This window comes from Vigna angularis, chromosome 7 (genome assembly GCF_016808095.1).
Source record: "Vigna angularis cultivar LongXiaoDou No.4 chromosome 7, ASM1680809v1, whole genome shotgun sequence".
In the NCBI taxonomy this organism is placed as follows: Eukaryota; Viridiplantae; Streptophyta; class Magnoliopsida; order Fabales; family Fabaceae; genus Vigna; species Vigna angularis.
Window position 1 is genome coordinate 11,048,257 of NC_068976.1, and position 19,145 is coordinate 11,067,401.

Genomic DNA, 19,145 nt, shown 5'->3' on the forward strand with positions numbered 1-19,145 from the left:
CACAATTATGAACGAAGAACATGAAAAATTAAAAAATCAACAAAATTGAATAAAACCCCTAAGGTTTTATTCTTTAGAAAATTTTATGGATGATAAACCAAACAAAATTTCAGGCATAAATCACTAACATTAATTTTTTATTTTTGGGTTTTCTTTATATGATAGTAAAATAAGATAAAAGTGGAATCAAACCAGAAACTTTACTCTAGATACTCGATGAAACAATTTGGATATAAATGATAAGCTTTGGTAATAGATGATATGATCCTATCCATGAAAGAGTACGGTCATCCTGAATTTCAATTCTCAAAAGACACAAACAAAAATTAAATTAAAAAAATGTGAAATAAGACAAATATTGAGATGCCACAATATAGTATATTGATAAGTTAATGAAGATTTGCCACGAAGATTATTATCTTTGATAAGAATAAGAGTTTTAATCCAAGAACTAAGATAACCTTCTCTAAATGAAAAATCAATTTTAATATAATGATCATCTAAGGTGTTTACAAATGTATTTAGTACCCATATATATATATATATATCTTTAGAGCATTAACTTTAAGTTACAAATTAATTATAATTTTTGTTAGATTATTTTATATAGTAATAATTTATAATTTTCAAATTATTATCTAATTTAGTTAATATAATAAATAATTACTTTTTATTTGTAAATTTAGCTATTATTTAATAATTTTAGGGTAAGAAGAATAAACAATGTAATAGAAGGTGTAATTTAATTTAATTGTATATTGTGTACTAGATAACTTCACTTTTCAAAATAACACATAAAAAAGTTACTCATTGTGTATTCAGTTTATTATAATTTCTCAAAATATTTAAAAAATAATAATTATATTAGTTTGTGTTAGTGCATGGATCCATTATTGAAACTTGAACCAAATGAAAAAACAAAACAAGTGGGTACTCTTCAGTACTCCAGTTAAATCACTCTGGCTTTAGCTTTGTGCCACCTCACACACATGTTTATGTGCAACTTTACGTTTCCGACAAGGAATTTTCAAATATAAAAAAGAATAATGGATATAGTTTAAATATATGATACGATCTAACATAAAATAATAAATTTTACAAAAATATCAAATACGGCATTAATTATAATATGACATATAAATTATATTGAAATTACCATTTATGAAAAAAATTAAATAACTCAAAAATATATATTAACAAAAATATATGATTAATCTGATTAAATAATGTATTATTATTATCATGCTAATATATCATAAATATTATAGGTTTTTATTTTATTATTATTTTTTGTTTTATAACATATTTTATATAGTTTAGAAACTTTATAATATTCGTGGTATTTTTTTTAAGGAGTTCAATCACATTATCATACTAATGGTTATGTTCTTATAAATATTAAAATTCTCTTATTAATTTGAATGTCAAAAATCTTTTATATGTGACCAAAGAGAAAATTGATTCTAGCCATCATTTAAATATTGTCATATGTCCAAAGATCCAGACTCTCAATCCTAATAACAACAATAATCAATGACAAAAATAATATTTAAAAAATTATTATGATATTTATACATATTTTAATTTGATAAAATTAATATATATATATATATATATATATATATATATATATATATATATATATAATGCAATTAAATATACATACATGTTTATGAAATCTTCACACAAATTTGTGTACACCATAAGTTCTTCAAAAAAAGTTAACATCGTAGTTAGGGTTATTTAAGGATTTGAGTTTGTTTCTCATCATTCCAAGTAGTAAATACTTATATAACACTCCACAACTCATGCACTCAATAACTCAATTATACCACAAAGTTTACAAAAACACAATGGAAACTCTTTTTTATATTTTTATCAAACAATTGATTTGCAACAATAAATTTAACATAAATTATTTACAATTATCAAAATTACATTTCATCCAATTCATATTCATACATTCATAAACATTTCAATTTCATATTTAAGTCAAAATCAACTCACCAACATACTCAAATCTTATTCCTAGAGCCTTTGAGCTTATGATCACTCATCAAGTTTCAATCCCTTGAATCCAACAAGTGAAATCATGCATTTATATCAAGAGTTTAAGATTACTAATGAACCAAGTTTTATTCCTATCCACTAAGCATTCAATTTCAAGTCTAAATTCTAAATCGACACCTCAAGCATCACAAATCAAGCATGAGAACAATCCATGTCAAGCATTGAACATGGAAATCAAAAACTAACTTGAATTGAAAAAACACACACACACACACACACACATATATATATATATATACATATATATATATATATATACATATATATATATATACATATATATATATATATATATATATATATATATATATATATATATATATATTAACACAATTTTACATAAAAGTTTAGTGTCTTACATCTAATCTCAACAAATTGAAATAGCTTACCAAGTAGAGAACCTAGGGTTTAAAAATTAAAGAGATAAAGAAGAAATCGAAATCATAAAGAAGATGAATGTCTTTTCCCAAGGCACCTAGCAACTACTTCAAGCTTTAATTACACTTCTCCTTCACATTTCTACTTCTAATATGCAGTCCATCTTCCCCTTCAACCCTAAAAGAGGGAAAACCATCACGAATGAAGGAGGAAACCCAAGGAGGAGATGTAGAGCTTCCCAACACTCCGAACAACCTTAAAAAATCTCTCCTAAGCACTCTAGGTGATTTTATATTGTGTAAAACAGAAATCCTCGCGAAATGATGATTAAATATCCACTTTCACGTATCAAGCCCAACGGATTCGCCCAACGACTTCATTCTAGCCTAGTAAAGCCTAAAAATTGATGTTGTCTAACTTTTAAATCGTTGTGCAAGCCATATTATGGCCAACGAATCGAATACTACAAGTTTGGGTTGTCATTTCCACCCAATGACCAACTAGCTCGCCCAACACTCAACCTGGAGCCTATTGGTGGTTTTTTGGTTGTTTAGGGTGATCCGTGACAATATAACCCTACAAGTGAATTTTTTTCTTCATGTTTGTAGCTTAGGTGCGATTCTTGTCCCCGAAGTAGGTATTTGTCTAAAAGTCATTCTTTATTGACTAATCATGCTTCCTTGTTGTTTTCCTCCACCACAATTCCTTCATATTGACTTATTTTATACACTAAAAATAGATATTAGAGGTAAACAAGCATAAAACAACTAAAATACAAAACAATTCAAAAACAAGATAAACTTGAGGGTTAAAAAAGATAAAATTTATTGAGAAGTTGATTTTATTCACAAAACCTAACAATAATAAAAGGTAGAAAATAGCGTTATCTTTGGTCACTGGATTTTGGTTTCTATGTAGTGATTATGGTTGATTGAGAAATTGTTGCTTGAACTTGAATATTGTTATAAGTGTTTGTTTAGCATGTTTTGAATTGGATACTTGTTATCTCTCTTTGACAAATGTACCAAATCTTGTAAGTAGTAACTGGTAAGATCATATATTATTTCCTAAGAGACTCATGCAATACCAAATAATCGTACAATTAATGACTAATCTAGAAACAATATTTCCACAATTTGAGTTTTGTGCAATAAATTAAATTTGTGCATAAACAAGTAAAAGTGAAATTTGGTAGTTAAAAACACTTTTATATTATGGAAAAGACGAAAAATGATATGAAATACTATTATTGGGGTTAGATTTCATTGACTTCACTCCCATACATATAAAAGCTCACATAGTCTCCATTAATATACTAATGTTAATCCACAAGTCTACTTAAACTTAATCACTTAATAGAAGTCTACTCAAAACCTCAATCCCTTAATAGAATGATCCTAGGTTTCCTTATTCAGAGTTAATCCCTTGAACCCTTAATAATCGAACCCACATTATGAACTAGGGTTTATGACAACCAATTGGTCAAACTCCATTCCTAGACACAAGCTTCATTAGGTATATCTTGTTTCATTTGTAGGTTTCAAAATATATTTTCCAACACCTAATGAACCAAGTATCAAGTTGTGGATGATCAAACCAAGAAGACATTAAGCAAGGAAACTCAAATATTAGCTTTTAATGGAAGAGACACACACACACACACACACATATATATATATATATATATATATATATATATATATATATATATTTCAAAACATTCAAAGATACATAAGAGTTTAGTGGTACCACCAACAAAATGGCTTTAGCTCTCCATTGTCATGGAGAGCCCATGACTACAAAATGGAAGATGGAGATACAAAAAGGAAGAAGAGATTGCTCCCACAAGCCCTAACAAACCTCTAAGATCTCCAAAGAGTGAAAAATTGTGTCTTCAACCACCAAATCGGTTTCCCTTGAGCAAGAAAGAAGAAATAAGGCAAATTTTTCGACATCAGCATAATTGGCGCCCAACGCAAGTGTTCTATCGTTGAATGCTCACTTTTACGAGTTGAATAACACCCATCACAGTCTTTCTGGCGCTTAGTGCTGATTTTTAAAACTGAATGGTGTTTAACACCATCTTCCTAGTGCTCAATAGAGGATGCACGACTAACGGGTATTGGCTCTATAATGTTGGCACTCAACAGAAAAGAGGTGGCGCTCAACGCTAGATGAACTTCATGATTTCCCATTTTTTTGTTCTTTTTGGTTTTTTGGGTTGCCACTTCTTTGGTTTTAGGCAAAAACTTCATGTCATTGAAATAGACACAAAAAAAAAAGGAGATTAGTGGTATAATTAGATTAATGTAACCCAAAATAAAATTATTTACAAAAGCAAGATAAAATTAAAGATTACAAGGTAAACAGTTAAAGAAAAGTTGATTTTTTTAATGAAATATGACTAAAATAATGGTAAAAATTAACATTATTAATACACTTGTTGATATGTTGATCTAATGATTAGATTATGCATGATAGACATAAAGTTTCATTCTCTTACTCTTTTTCCTCCTCATCTTCGTTATCTTTTTCTTTTCACCCATCTTCCCTTAATAAACTAAGATTAATGATTTAATAATAAGTAGACAAAGAAGATTTCTATTATGATAAAAATGATAATTTTTTTCTATTACCTTAATTTTTAACCTTTTATATGCCATTTTTTTTCTTATGTATATTTATCAACAATTTTATTAAAAATATGAATATTTAAGATATATTCAAATTGAAAAAAAAATCACAAATTAAAATTAGTTTATACAAAAAGTAAATTGTAAGATTTTACTAATATGTTTGTGGGGGAGTTTATATCAAGTAGATATTGAAAAAAAATGAGTAATATATAAAGATTCATAAATTCATTCATAGTTGAGTTAAAAGTGATATTAAGATCTTTTATATATAAAATGTGTTATACTTGAGACATATTGGATCTACAAATCTCAAATCAGATATATGTATTCTTCTAGATATGTTGAATCAAGAAAGCAAACAATGCAAAAAATTATATTTCATATAATATCACTACATTGTTTTGAAATGATGTATAAACTTATTTCACCCATGAATTATTTTATTATTGTATATTGTCCAATAGATGTTTGAAGTTGTGAAGAGAAAGCACTATATATGGTTATGATGAGTATAGTTTGATGAAAAATGTTTGTGGGGAGAATAGTGAGATGAGTCTTGTTTTGACCTAAATAGGGATGCATATATAGATATAGTTGGGTGGCTCGTGGGAAGATTGAAAAGACTTGAAGGAAGAAGAGAGAGGGCATGAACTTGGATGAATAAATTGGCAAATGAGTTTGATTGAAATGAATGATGTTTGTGGTGGTGGGTTGGGTTTGTCTCTTTGTCTCGTGGTAACGCATAAAAGGAGTTGGCTGCGTCCCAAGTTGGGTATCAAACATTGTGGTTCAAATTCAAAGGGATGTTAACGTTGGTGGGGATACATACACACATCAAACATCATTGCAGGTTCATGAACTGCTTTTTTTCTTCATTTTTTCTCAAACACTTTTCATCAACATCACATTTTTTCCTCATAATTTCACCCACCTTTTTTCAATTCTTACAACTATCACCCACACTCACCCCTCATGCTCCACAACAACTTATCATCAACACTTTCCTTCAATTCCTTCAATCAAATTCATTACTGCTTTTATTTACCAATAGTTAGGGTTTGCTTTCTAGGGTTTGCTTTCTAGGGTTTTCTTTCTAGGGTTTTCTTTAGTCTTCTATTCACTCCTTATTTATGTTATCATTCACTTGAAAATTCAAATGCACACTAGTATGATCATAAACATTGAAACACTTATGTAGATCATTTCCTTCAGGAAAAATTAATATTTAGTTTAAAAAAATTATATGTTAGAACAAATGGTAAAGAATCATACAAGATTTCATAAATTTAAATATGTTTTTAGCTCTTTTAAAAAATTACTAAAGTTTTACCTTCAATCATATATTTTTTTTACCTTTAAATTGTGTGAATTTTATCATTAGTGCATAATATATATTTAAATTATGATATTTATTAATTATCTAAGATAAATAGATAACATTTATATTACAAATGTTGAGATTTTTTTGAGATGTGATATTGATAATTATGCGTTGCTTTGACTTTTAATTTATTAGATAAATAATTAATTAAAATATTTAATTTTAATTTTAGAGGATTAAAGATATAAAAAATGTTATTGAAATAAAAATCGGAAGTCATTCATCGTACTATAATTAAAAGTATATTTAAGCCTTAGATAAATTAATTCTTTTAAATAACACTCTTTAAATTTTTAGCCAGTGAGTTAATTGATCTGGCACTATTAAATTTAAATATCAAATTTTGTTTTCCATGATGTGAAACCTACATTCAATTATTTTGATTTCTTAAACTAGTAGCTTTGATTAAATGTATATTTTTCTTAGCTCTTGCAATAAGTTTAACAGTCACATATAAATCTAAATTCACTTGGAGTTAGTTTGATACTAGAGATATTTATAAGAGAGAAAAAATTATTTATCATAGTTTTTTTTTATCTTTCAAGAACCACGAATTTAACACAAATCAATGTTAAAAAACAATTTAATAATACTTCAAATTAGAAACTATTCAAATTACTTTATCGTTAGTGTATTTTAAGTTACATGATAAACATTAGAGGGTGATCGTTTACAATAAAATAAAAATAGAGGATAAACATACCAAATTTCATTTTATAATGGTTTGTTTTAGAAAAAAAAAATTAACTAAATAAGAATTCTTAAACAGAACTCAAACTTTTCATTAGTAATATTGTATAAGAGCGAAATAGATTGTTAAAACATTACAACAAATAACATATCAAGAGAGCAACAATATACGAGAATTAAAATTTATAAATTTAAGTTTGAATGATTTTTTTTTTCAAATTAAGTTTATAAAATCAATCCCCTTTATTCAAAAAATGTGTGTTAAGAAAAAATTAATTTCTAATCGGATACAACTAAAATTATAAACAAAAAGAAAAGTTCAATTTTACTTTTTGAATGGGCATAATTCTCAACTCCATCCATTAATTCATATTTGATTTGCTTATTTAAACATAAAAGTTAAACAAAAGTACCAGTCTTAAATAATTTATTTAAATACCCACGTCACAAAACTTAAATCGATTTAAACTATAAAATACCTAAAATTAGTTATTGCTTAAAATTGATAAGATCCATGTTTAAATATTGTTTAGTAAAACTTAAGAAAGATACAAAAAAAAATACTAATAAAGTTTTAAATTGACTTGATATTTATTAGGAAAAAGGTTAAATAAATGGTAACAATAATAGAAAGTTAAATAAATGGTTAGAATAATAAAAAGTTAAATGATGAAAATGAATTATTTGTAGAATAGAGAATTAGAAACGGTTCAAAGACTGTTGATATTGGATAAAATAAAGATTTCAGAATTAGAATATAATATAAGATTTTTACATTAAATTTTTATATCTTTTATATACAACTATTAATGATCAATTCAACTTTATGGACCAATCCAAGCCGTTAGATGTCCTTTCAGTTGAGTAAAAGTTGGCACAAAATCATTTTCAGACTTTACTTTATTTACTAATTTTTGTTGTATTTAATCAGTTCATTTAAATTTAATTATTGAATGAATTTATTTCAAAAATTTGTAATATATTTTTAATAATAATAATTATTATTAAAATAAACAATATATATTAAAATTTTAAATATTATTAACATTTAATTGCAAACTATGGTTATGTTCAATAAAAAGTTACGGCGCATAATAAATTTATAATGAATACAGTAAATTGTATATCAATAGTTGTTCTCATTTAATTGACAGATAATCTCTTTTAGATTATTCATTCACTTGTCTATGGTATTATTTAATCAGCATCCTCCAGATTAATATGGATATACCTCTTTAATATATTTATAATTGTAGAACATTTGAAATTATTATTATAATATCTTTAAAGATAACATGTTTATTTCCTTTTCGAATTTTATCAACTAAATTTTTAGTCTATGCAATGAATAAGATAATAATTTATTTATTTAAATATATATTTTATTTTATTATTAAAATTAAAGTAATAAATATTTTTCAATATATAAATTATATTTCAAATTTATGAAAATTTGCTACAATAGAAGGTTCTTTCTTTAAATATGAAAATTTAATTCAATCCAAAAATAATGAAAAAATAAAAATTATATATTCTGTTATATTAACATAAACATATGTACAAAAGTTTACAAAAACACTTCAAGCCTAGTTCATTTGTTGGTTGTGTTGAGTTGCTTTTAATTATGTGTTTAACGTAGTCAAATCTATTTAATTCAATATTTAACTTGACCTTTGAATCTTTTATGTTAAAAAATAGTTTATTTTCACAATCTTTAGAAAAAAAAAAGAAAAATTATAAAAATATTTATTGAGCTGTCTTAATAAAATTGTAATTCTCGTTTTGTTCACTATTAAATTGGATTAAAATTTGTATACAAGGTTCTAACAAATGATTCTTTATTTTTATCATTGAAATATTTAGTTAGATGTTTGTTATTAAAAAAAATTAGTCTTACATTGTTACTTTATTTTAGGTTTCTCTTTCTTTGTTCTTCATATTTGAAAACATAATTGTTTTAATGTATTGATTCGTTGTAAGCATTTGTTTTACTCTTGATATGATTCTTTGCATTTATATTTGATCTTAGTGGAGCTTGATTTACTAGCTTGTGTCCCTAAATTTGTACTTTTCACATTCATAGTATTTTCCTACATTAAAAATATTGGTGTTTTCTTTTGTGATTATTATTGTTGCTCCTCATATATTCTCTCAATTTTGGGGGAATTATTTCCGTTGCATACTTTGATATTTTTGATCATTATTATTGTTTTTCCATTAGAGTGGCATAAGAGCGAAAAAATGTTTTATAAACTTTAAATAAATGAGTTTCTAAATGCTAAAATTGGTTTATCTTTCATTATTTTGTTATATTTGATTAATATTTAATATTTGAACATTATATTAAGTAATGAAAGATTTATTTTGATTTATTAATAGTGTGTCCTAACTCTATTAGTATCAAACTCACATAAAAAAAGATATCTAAGTGATGAGAGTTGATTAAATCTTGAGATATGTGACTTAAGTACAAAATCCCTGAATTTATTCAATACATAAGTTTTATAAAAGTAGAGTTCAATGTTTATAATGAGATTAAGCTAGATGAGTTATTAATAGATTAAGACAAATGAATTATTATTTTTGAATGAGTCAATGTATACACATTTGGTTTTGATGTTTGTGTATGATATTTCTAAATTAAACAATGATAATGATAAATAAATGTATTATATTTTATAAATCACTAGCTTATATTTTTTAGTATCTATATTGTTTTTAATTGTAATGATAATGTAATAAACATAAACATAGGATGTTATATAAGAAAATAGATTTGAACATATGAAAAAGTTATGTATTTTGTTAGGATTCATATATATATATATGTCACAAATTACATTATTACAGTGCTAACTAAATAACACACCAATACGATTTGATAAGTCATAAACCTATCTATATAAAATACTTTACTTACCTGTAACTCAACTTTAAGATAATAAATTTGTCTAACCTTACTTTTATATATTGTTCATTTCAATCATCTTTGTTTAATTAAAACTTTCAACTTTACATTAAAATTTCTTACAATATATATATTTATTCTAACATAAAATTTAATCCTAAAAACATCACAAGTTTCACCAATTTAAATAATGTAACCGACTAAATAAATGTAATTACTAAGTCTCGTATAGATATAACATGCCTACAAGCTTAAATCTCATTTAATGTTTCTAGAAATTATTCTATCAAGTTATATAAGCTTTCCAAATCATGAAACCTTATTCTACCAACATTACAAACCATCCAAAAACGAAAGAGTCAGTGAAGTCGGTAACTATAATTTGTCATAATAATAATGATGATATTTATATTCTTCTTTATACTCAGATTCTACAAAAATATATTTATGAATAAAATAAAAATATTTAAATTCAAATTATATTATTATTATTTATTCATGTAAAATTTATTTTAAATCTTCAGGGTTTGAAAAATAATTTTTTAACCATACTCCAAATCGATGCAGTATATCTATCTTTTCGTTTTAGAAGTTATTATAAAAAATGCTAATTTTTTTTTTAATTATATAACAATGATAAAAATCTTTTAATTATTCCTGCATGAATATTGCCAACAAAAATAGATAAATGCGAAAGATAATAATTTAATTATTAGTTAAGAATAAAAATGGTTATTTTACGATTGAACAAAGCCCCAATAAACTTTGTTTCGCTTTTTAATTTTGAAGATTCTTATAAAAAAATCACATTATTTAAATACAATTTCTTGAAGATCATCATGTTTTCACTAATTAAAATTATATTTTATTTCTATAATTACATCTCCAATAGAAAAAAAAAAAGAACACCTAAATAACTATTGTAAACTTTACTCAAACAGTTAATGGTAGAAAAGACAAAACCAAAGTAAAGAAAGCGAAAAGAAAAAAATAAGAATTAAATTATTTAATGGAAAAAAAGTAAAGAACTATTTTAGAATTATCTGTGTTCTAATTCTTCTACAATAAGCAATTATTTTCATGTAACAAGAATGAGTTTCTTCTTTAATCCAATAAAAACCTTAACCTTATGCCACATTACATAGACAAGTTCTGAGAAAAGTTGAAAAGTATCTTCCCAATTACTATAATTACCAATAAAACCAAAAACAAAAGCTTTCTTTTCACATTAAATGAAGTATTAATCAGAAAATCAGGTCACCATTTTCAGAAAATGAAATAAAGAAAAGAGGAAAAGCGAAACCCATGAGCCACAGTGGTTTGTGGTTTCTGGTTTTTGGTGGTGGGGGAAAAGAATATTACAAAAAAACCCCACTTTGCTCAGATACATTGCATGTAGGAAACCGTTCAGTGTACGGGAATCTCTTTCCCTTTCCAATAAAAGCCTCCCTTTTCCCAGACACTTACCCTTCATTTTTTCTTCAAACCCCTTTTTTTCTCATCTCTTCTCTCTCTTTTTTTTTGCCCTATCTCATAGGGTTCCTGCGATCTTCACCTTCAGACGACTTCCTTTTTCTCATGCGTTCTTGCTCTGATCAATCACACAACGCCATAGCTCTTCTTCTTGTTGCTGTTTTCTTCTTCGCTCTCCTTTTTGCTCTCGTTCGAGGGTTCTTTCGTTTGGAACGTTGTGGGGTTCTTCACCCGGCTTTTATTCATCCGTACCCATGTCTAAAGTTCTCGGCTTTTCCGGTGAGTTCATTTAATCAGGCTGTTTTTGTCCTCTTTGTGTTATGGGGTTTTGATTTTGCCCCAACTTTTTTGGAGATTAGTTTTTAGGTTGGGATTTTGAGGTGCGTAGAACGTTTCTACTTTGTGTGATTAAGGCTAGTTTTTAATCTTTAGGGGTTAAAATTTAATGGGTTGGTCTTAGTTTTTGTTAATTTGTTATGGGCCATGGATGATCACGTGGTTGCGTTGGGTAAAAGGTGTGGACTTTTGAATTGGGTGATGAAAGTCGTTTTGTATGGCAAAAGTCGTTTTGATTGCTTAGAGAATCTGGTAGGAAACGTAAAAATATTCGTAGTTTAATTGTTAACTAGAGATTGAGGTAATTAATCCAGGTAGGAAATTGTTTGAAGGATTTTTTGTTGGAACTTTGGATCATGTTTTGTAGTATGTTCAACCGATGGTCCTCTTTGTTTTAGTTTGTTTTTATGTTTAAAGTTGATCCGAAACTGGTTTTGTTTTCAAAGGATAAACGGGAACTATGTTGTTGTAGTGGTTGAATCAGCATGTTTAACTTTGTTTATATGGTGAAATTTGTGTTTTTCTGAGTTTGTGCATACATTTGGGTTATCAGGAGGTGATGACTTTTGCTCTGGGGGATCAATCTACGCCAACCCAAAGGAAGCGAGTTTCTTCCTTCCCCTTGGCCCTCAAGTTGATGTATACTTTCCTCCCAGGAAGAGATCGCGCGTCAACGCTCCATTCGTTTTCGATGGAGAATGGTTTGAGCAAAAGCAGAAAACCTCTATTGAAGCCTTACCAGATGAGTGTCTCTTTGAGATCTTCAGAAGGTTGCCCGCTGGCGAGGACAGGAGTGCATGTGCTTGCGTTTCCAAGCGCTGGCTTATGCTTCTGAGCAGTATTTGCAAAGATGAAATCTGTGCCATGAAAAACACCAGCGCAGAAAACATTGAAAAGGATGGTTATGATGTAGAATTTGGAGGTGAGGGATACCTCTCTCGGAGCTTGGAAGGAAAGAAGGCCACGGATGTTAGACTGGCTGCCATAGCTGTTGGAACTGCATCTCGCGGAGGGTTGGGGAAGCTTTCCATCCGAGGAAGCAACATGTGTCGTGGGGTTACTAGTCTTGGTCTCAGGGCAGTTGCTCATGGATGCCCTTCTTTGAAGTCTTTTTCTCTATGGAATGTTTCTACTGTTGGTGACGAGGGCCTAATCGAGATCGCTAACGGTTGTCACCAGCTAGAAAAGCTCGACCTTTGCAAGTGCCCTGCTGTTACTGATAAGGCTTTGGCTGCAATTGCAAAGAACTGCCAGAATCTGACCGAGCTTTCGTTGGAATCGTGCCCTAATGTTGGTAATGAAGGTCTGCGAGCTATTGGGAAGTTCTGCCCCAACCTAAGATCCGTAACCATCAAGGACTGCACAGGTGTTAGCGATCAGGGAATTGCTGGATTGTTTTCAACTTCTTTGGTTCTGACGAAGGTGAAGCTCCAAGCACTGTCTGTGTCAGATCTCTCTCTAGCCGTTATTGGACATTATGGGAAGTCTGTTACTGATCTTGTCCTTAATTGCCTCCCAAATGTCAGCGAGAAGGGGTTCTGGGTAATGGGAAATGGTAGTGGGTTGAAGAAGCTGAAGTCACTCACAGTTGCATCATGCAGGGGAGTAACCGACATTGGACTTGAAGCTGTAGGAAAGGGTTGCCCAAATCTGAAAATTGCACACCTTCACAAGTGTGCCTTTTTGTCAGACAATGGGTTGATATCGTTTGCCAAGGCTGCTTCATCACTCGAGAGCCTTCGATTGGAAGAGTGCCACAGAATCACCCAATTTGGGTTTTTTGGTGTCCTTTTTAACTGTGGTGCAAAATTGAAGTCCATCTCTTTGGTGAGGTGCTACGGAATCAAAGACCTGAATTTGGTGTTGCCGACCATTTCTCCTTGTGAATCCCTTAGATCATTGACCATCTGCAACTGCCCTGGATTTGGCAACGCCTCACTCTCTGTACTGGGAAAGCTGTGCCCTAAGCTTCAGCATGTTGAACTAAGTGGACTCGATGGAGTGACTGATGCCGGGGTTCTTCCACTGCTAGAGAGTTCTGAGGCTGGTTTGGTTAAAGTGAACCTCAGTGGCTGCACAAATGTCACAGACAAAGTAGTTTCATCCTTGGCCAACCTTCATGGTTGGACTCTTGAGAACCTAAACCTTGATGGTTGTAGAAACATCAGTGATGCTAGCTTGATGGCAATTGCTGAAAACTGTGCATTGCTATGCGATCTTGATGTCTCCAAGTGCTCAATCACAGATGCTGGGATAGCAGCCCTGGCACATGCCCAACAGATTAATCTGCAAATTCTCTCTTTGTCAGGTTGCGCTTTGGTCTCAGACAGGAGCTTGCCCGCCTTGAGAAAATTGGGCCGGACCCTTTTGGGACTGAACATCCAGCACTGCAATGCAATTAACAGTGGCACCGTTGACATGCTTGTAGAGCTTCTCTGGAGGTGTGACATCCTCTCGTAAAGATGGAAGAATTAACCTCACAGCAATTTAGGCCAGGATCACATCATACAGGAAGCTTGTTATGCTTAGTGTTGCACAGTAGTCTTTTCTAGGTTCCATTAACAGGTCTTCATCATCATCATCATATCCATCATCCAGCTACTCGGTTCCCTTTTTCCGGAGTGTGCAGTCATTTAACCCCCATTTTTGCAGGTTCCTTCAACGGCCCCTGTTCTTTTTTGGCATCCATTGCCACCTTTTAAATGGCTGCATGTCTCTGAGAACATAGCTACCGGGTTCTGGAGTTAGCAATCTTTGTTACTGGTGTTGGCACCTGATGTTTCAACCTCAGCTTTGCATCGGTTTTGCCACCATGTGTGTCCTAGTTTTTTTTCTAAGTTTTTACGGCCACTTGTATCACTCTCCCAGTCCTTGTTTACCAAATGTTTCTGTGTTTGAACTATGTTCTTCACACGATGTTTGGGTATCATCAGTTTCATTCGAAGGGCAGGTTAGAAGCTCCTAGACTATATAGTTGCAGTTGTCAAGTTTGTTGTTATGAAGTCTTTTCTTAAGGGCTTGGCTGTGGCAGCAAGTAATACAGGTCTGCCATAACCACAACCTTTTTTCCCTCTGGGAAGGGTTGTTTTTTACCAAGTCCTAGTTTTTTAAGGCTTTATTTTTTTTGAACCTGGCACTGCAGCTACTACTTTAGTCAATGGTGTTCGTGTCTGCCCTTTTTGCTGTATGTTATGAAATGTAATAAAATAAAAATCAGTCTCATTTTGAGGCAAAAAAATCATGTGTTGATGTCTCTCAGCCCTTTGATCATATCCTTTTTACCAGTTCATGAAGTCATCTTTATTCTAGCGGACAAGCAACCTTTGATACATCTAGATCTCATGAATAGATTTAGCAACCTGTGAACGAGATTCCTGCATAGTTAGACTGTGAAAGGATAAATGCCATGAACTTCTGTGATAACACTGGGGATGAGATTCCTTTTTGTGCAGTGTTTGGAGAATGCAAGTGAAATGAAAGGAGACATAAAATATAAAATAAAGCAAAAGAGAAGAGATAAAGGAAGGGATATTTTTGATTGATAAAAAGGAAAATGGCAAAAGAATAATATAAAAAAGAATATCTTTAATATTAATGATACAGATATTTTGAAATGTTAGATGAAACTACTCTTGCTGCTTTACAACTGTGAAGTAATTTCAGTTGAGAAATTTGAAGGAGTTGAGAGTTTGGGTGAGATATGTTAAAATATAAAAAATAGAGAAATAAAGGAAAGAGATATGAGAAAAATATAAAAAGAATAGAAAGAGTAGTTAGGAAAAGAGATGTGGATGAAATTGAAAGGTGAGAAAGATGATGAAAGAGGCACATGCAAGTTCACATGCATTGTTTGTGCAAAGCGATGAATGATTCATGCACCTGAAAATCCGAAGCTTCCCTTTGCGTTTGTGCCACTCAGCTCTGCAACAACAAGACAGGAACAGCAACTTAGAGCCTGGAAAACGCACCCACCAAACCCCACCTCTGCCCCCACTCCTTTCATTTCTCTTAGATTCTCAAAACCATAAAATCCAATTATCTAATCACACTCACTTCAAATACTGTTCTTATTACTATTACTGATTCATGATCGACAAAAAATATCAAGCATTTCTGATTTTATTCAAATATGTAATTCATGAGGTTTCTTAGTGGTATCATAATCAATTTATCGTCAACTCTTGTATGAATATGCTGTCTTAGGACTTTTTCTCCATTAACATCAATTTTTCGATTGTTTACAGAGAACATAGACACAATATTTCTCTCAAACTTGTAATCCTTATTATGTCAAACGCTGCTTCTCATTCATGCTCCTTTCTGGTTTCAAATTAAAGAAAAACATAAAGATATTGTTTGATGCTTGTTCTAAGTGTTGCATCACATAAAGAATATCATTTGAATATTCTATTTATCTTATCTTTCATTTTCTTTTTAACCCATTAACCAGTTTTCCATTTTTCAACTATGGATAAACATTCTGAGTCAGTTGTTTAAATAATATTGAAAGATACACGAAAAAAATACAAGGGAATATTTTGAAAGAAAAGTCATGTTATCATATACTTGAATGATATGATAAATATATCTTTATAACAAAAAATAAAATAAATTAGTGATATAAGTAATAGTATAACAGTAGAAGAATGAAAGTGTGTGGCAGAAACTGTAGTGTGAATGAAAAGTTGGAGAAATGCATCGTATTTGTCAGTCTGACAATGAAATTGTAGTTTTTCAAAACTCTGAAATAATATATAATATCTGAATTAAAAAAATTAATATAAATTTATAATATATAAATAAAATATTATTTAGTTACTAAGTTAATTTTGTAAGATATTTCAAATTTAAATTTATTTATTTTATACAGCATAAGAATTTATTTTAATAAATTTATTGTATCAAACGTAGTCTGATTATTTATAAATATTTAGTGACATATATAATATAATATTATATATATATATATATATTTTAATTTATATATATATATATATATATATATATATATATATATATGTTTAATTTTCTTTCGCTGAGGTGATACTTGTAAACATGACTTTATTTTTTTAGAAATTGTTCTTACGTTATTTTTTTTCTATTTATTGTCTTTTGTATAAATTTATTTAATTTAACTGATTATATAAATGGAATTGATAGATTGTTATGACATGATTTTGTAGATGTTTATTTAGGAGATTTGATGAAAATATTAAAATTTATGTTAACCTAATGAAAATTGAGAAAATTGAAAAAGTAAGCAAATAAATTTGTAAATTAAATCAAACACAAATTAATAAAGAAATAAATATTATAATATATCATGTTTATTGATATATAATATACAATCATTAGTGTAATATTACAAAAAAATTATAATATTTTCCAATGTCGAGTATATTAGAATTATGTTATTTATGAATTATATAAATATTTTGCCATTTTAATATAAAATAAAAAATGACTTAAAACAATTGGTTAATCGTGAAGAAATAAACACTATTTAATTTTTATTTGCTTACAATTATTACAAGTATTTAAATTAAATAAAAATATATATATAAGTTTATCATATGTGTGTGTGTAATGGTGGAGTAGAAGAAAAAAAAAATTGTGTAATGGTGGACTAGAAGAAAAAAAAAATTAGAGGAAGAAGAGAGGAAAGAGAAAGAGGAGGAAAGAGGCAATGAAAAGTAGTGACAAATTCATTTATTTATGCTATTTAAGAAGAAGGAAATTGATAAATAAATATCTAATTTCGTCCCATTTATTTATTTATCTAGATTTATGTTCTGTTATGTACTATTTTATTTATTTATTTATATTTATATTTAATTATATTTTTTTATTTATATTTCTTGATTTTAATATTTATTATTTTATTTTTCTTGTAATAAATAAATATGATAAGAATAATCTAAAAAATTTTCTTAAAGAATAATAATGTTATAATAGATAAATATAGAATGATATTGTAGTTGGACGTGTAACTCTTCGGGTATGAATTTAAAAATATTTTATTATAGAAGTAATTTTAATAACATACACTTTATTATTTTATTAGTAAAATATTTAAATTCTACATACAAATTTATCAAGTTTTACTTCATAAAAAATAAAGTATTCTATTTTCTTTCTCTACACCTTCTCTGATTCTAAATCTTCATTTTTAAATCTTCATGTATTTATTTAAATATCAAAGTACATCATACGACCCTAACAACAAGGTATACAACTATATTTGATCAATTTCTGAATAGAGTAAGTTCATATTTTGTCTTCTTTAGAGTTTTTTGAGTAATACGTTACATGGTGTTGAGAGTTTGTCTGTATCTTCTAAGGGATTTAGATGAATGTCTCTTTGGTTAGAATTATTAGAGTATGATCAAATCTTTGAAGTGAACTTTTTATGTTCAAATATTGTTTCTTATGTGAGTAGGAGTCTCTAGAGGTCGTGAAACTTATGGTCTTTGTAGCTTATAATCCAAGTAAGAGGAGTTAATTTATTTTAAAATTGAAACAATTGTTTGTATGATAAGTTGCTTTGGATGAGATATTGGAACTCATTGTTGTGTTATGAGCAACCCTTGTGATTCTGTATTGTATTTGGGAGATCTATTGAAATTGTTTAGATAAATCAAGTTGCACACTTTGTCCTATCTAAGGTATATTTTATACTAAACAAAGGTACTTTTGTTCTAAAAAGAAAGAGGAATGACCTAGATAGTTCAAGCAAAGAGTTTGATGTAGTTATACTAGTTTTTGTTTTCTGCTATACCATTGGGCGAGACCTTGGATAACGTTGGGTGTCAGTGAAAACATTTTTGAGTGAGATGTAGTTCTCATTTCTCGTTGGGTGAACTCAGCAAAATAAGCTTCTAGTGATTTGGGGCTATGAAAAAGAATTGTTGAGTGCTAGAGAAATCTATTTTGCAATGAGCATCAAGGGTCCTACTCTTGGAGCACTAAAGAAAACTATTTTTCAATAAATGCAATAATGTGAGATTGTTAGGTAGTGTATTGAATAAATGATCCTTGAAAAGATTATTATGACTTTACTAGATAATCTAATTCACATAAAGGATCATTGGTAAGAGTTGATGGAGATTCCTACAGCGGGATTTGGTGTGAAAGATAACACTTTGATAAGTTACATTGAACTAACCATGTCATGTGGAGAGGACTTAGGTCCTAATATATTTGGAGAGAGTAAAGCTAGAGTGATAATTGTCAAAATCTACTAAGTGTCCACATGATAAGTGTAAAATTTTTA

At 28.9% G+C, this 19,145-nt stretch overlaps 1 protein-coding gene across 1 annotated transcript; it reads left to right on the plus strand.

The window, feature by feature from the left end:
- Positions 1–11,375: 11,375 nt before the first annotated feature.
- On the plus strand, positions 11,376–15,110 carry LOC108320995 (EIN3-binding F-box protein 1). Its single transcript, XM_017552609.2, has 2 exons — positions 11,376–11,815; positions 12,426–15,110. The coding sequence occupies exons 1-2, from the start codon at positions 11,791–11,793 to the stop codon at positions 14,330–14,332; spliced, it is 1,932 nt and encodes a 643-aa protein (XP_017408098.1). The 5' UTR covers positions 11,376–11,790; the 3' UTR covers positions 14,333–15,110.
- The last annotated feature ends 4,035 nt before the right edge of the window (positions 15,111–19,145 follow it).

What these genes read in the sequence shown, in the direction of transcription:
- LOC108320995 (XM_017552609.2), top strand. Translation starts at nt 11,791, where the DNA reads ATGTCTAAAGTTCTCGGCTTTTCCG. An exon ending in TAAAGTTCTCGGCTTTTCCG is followed by an intron (nt 11,816 to 12,425) that starts GTGAGTTCATTT and finishes TTGGGTTATCAG; the next exon opens with GAGGTGATGACTTTTGCTCT.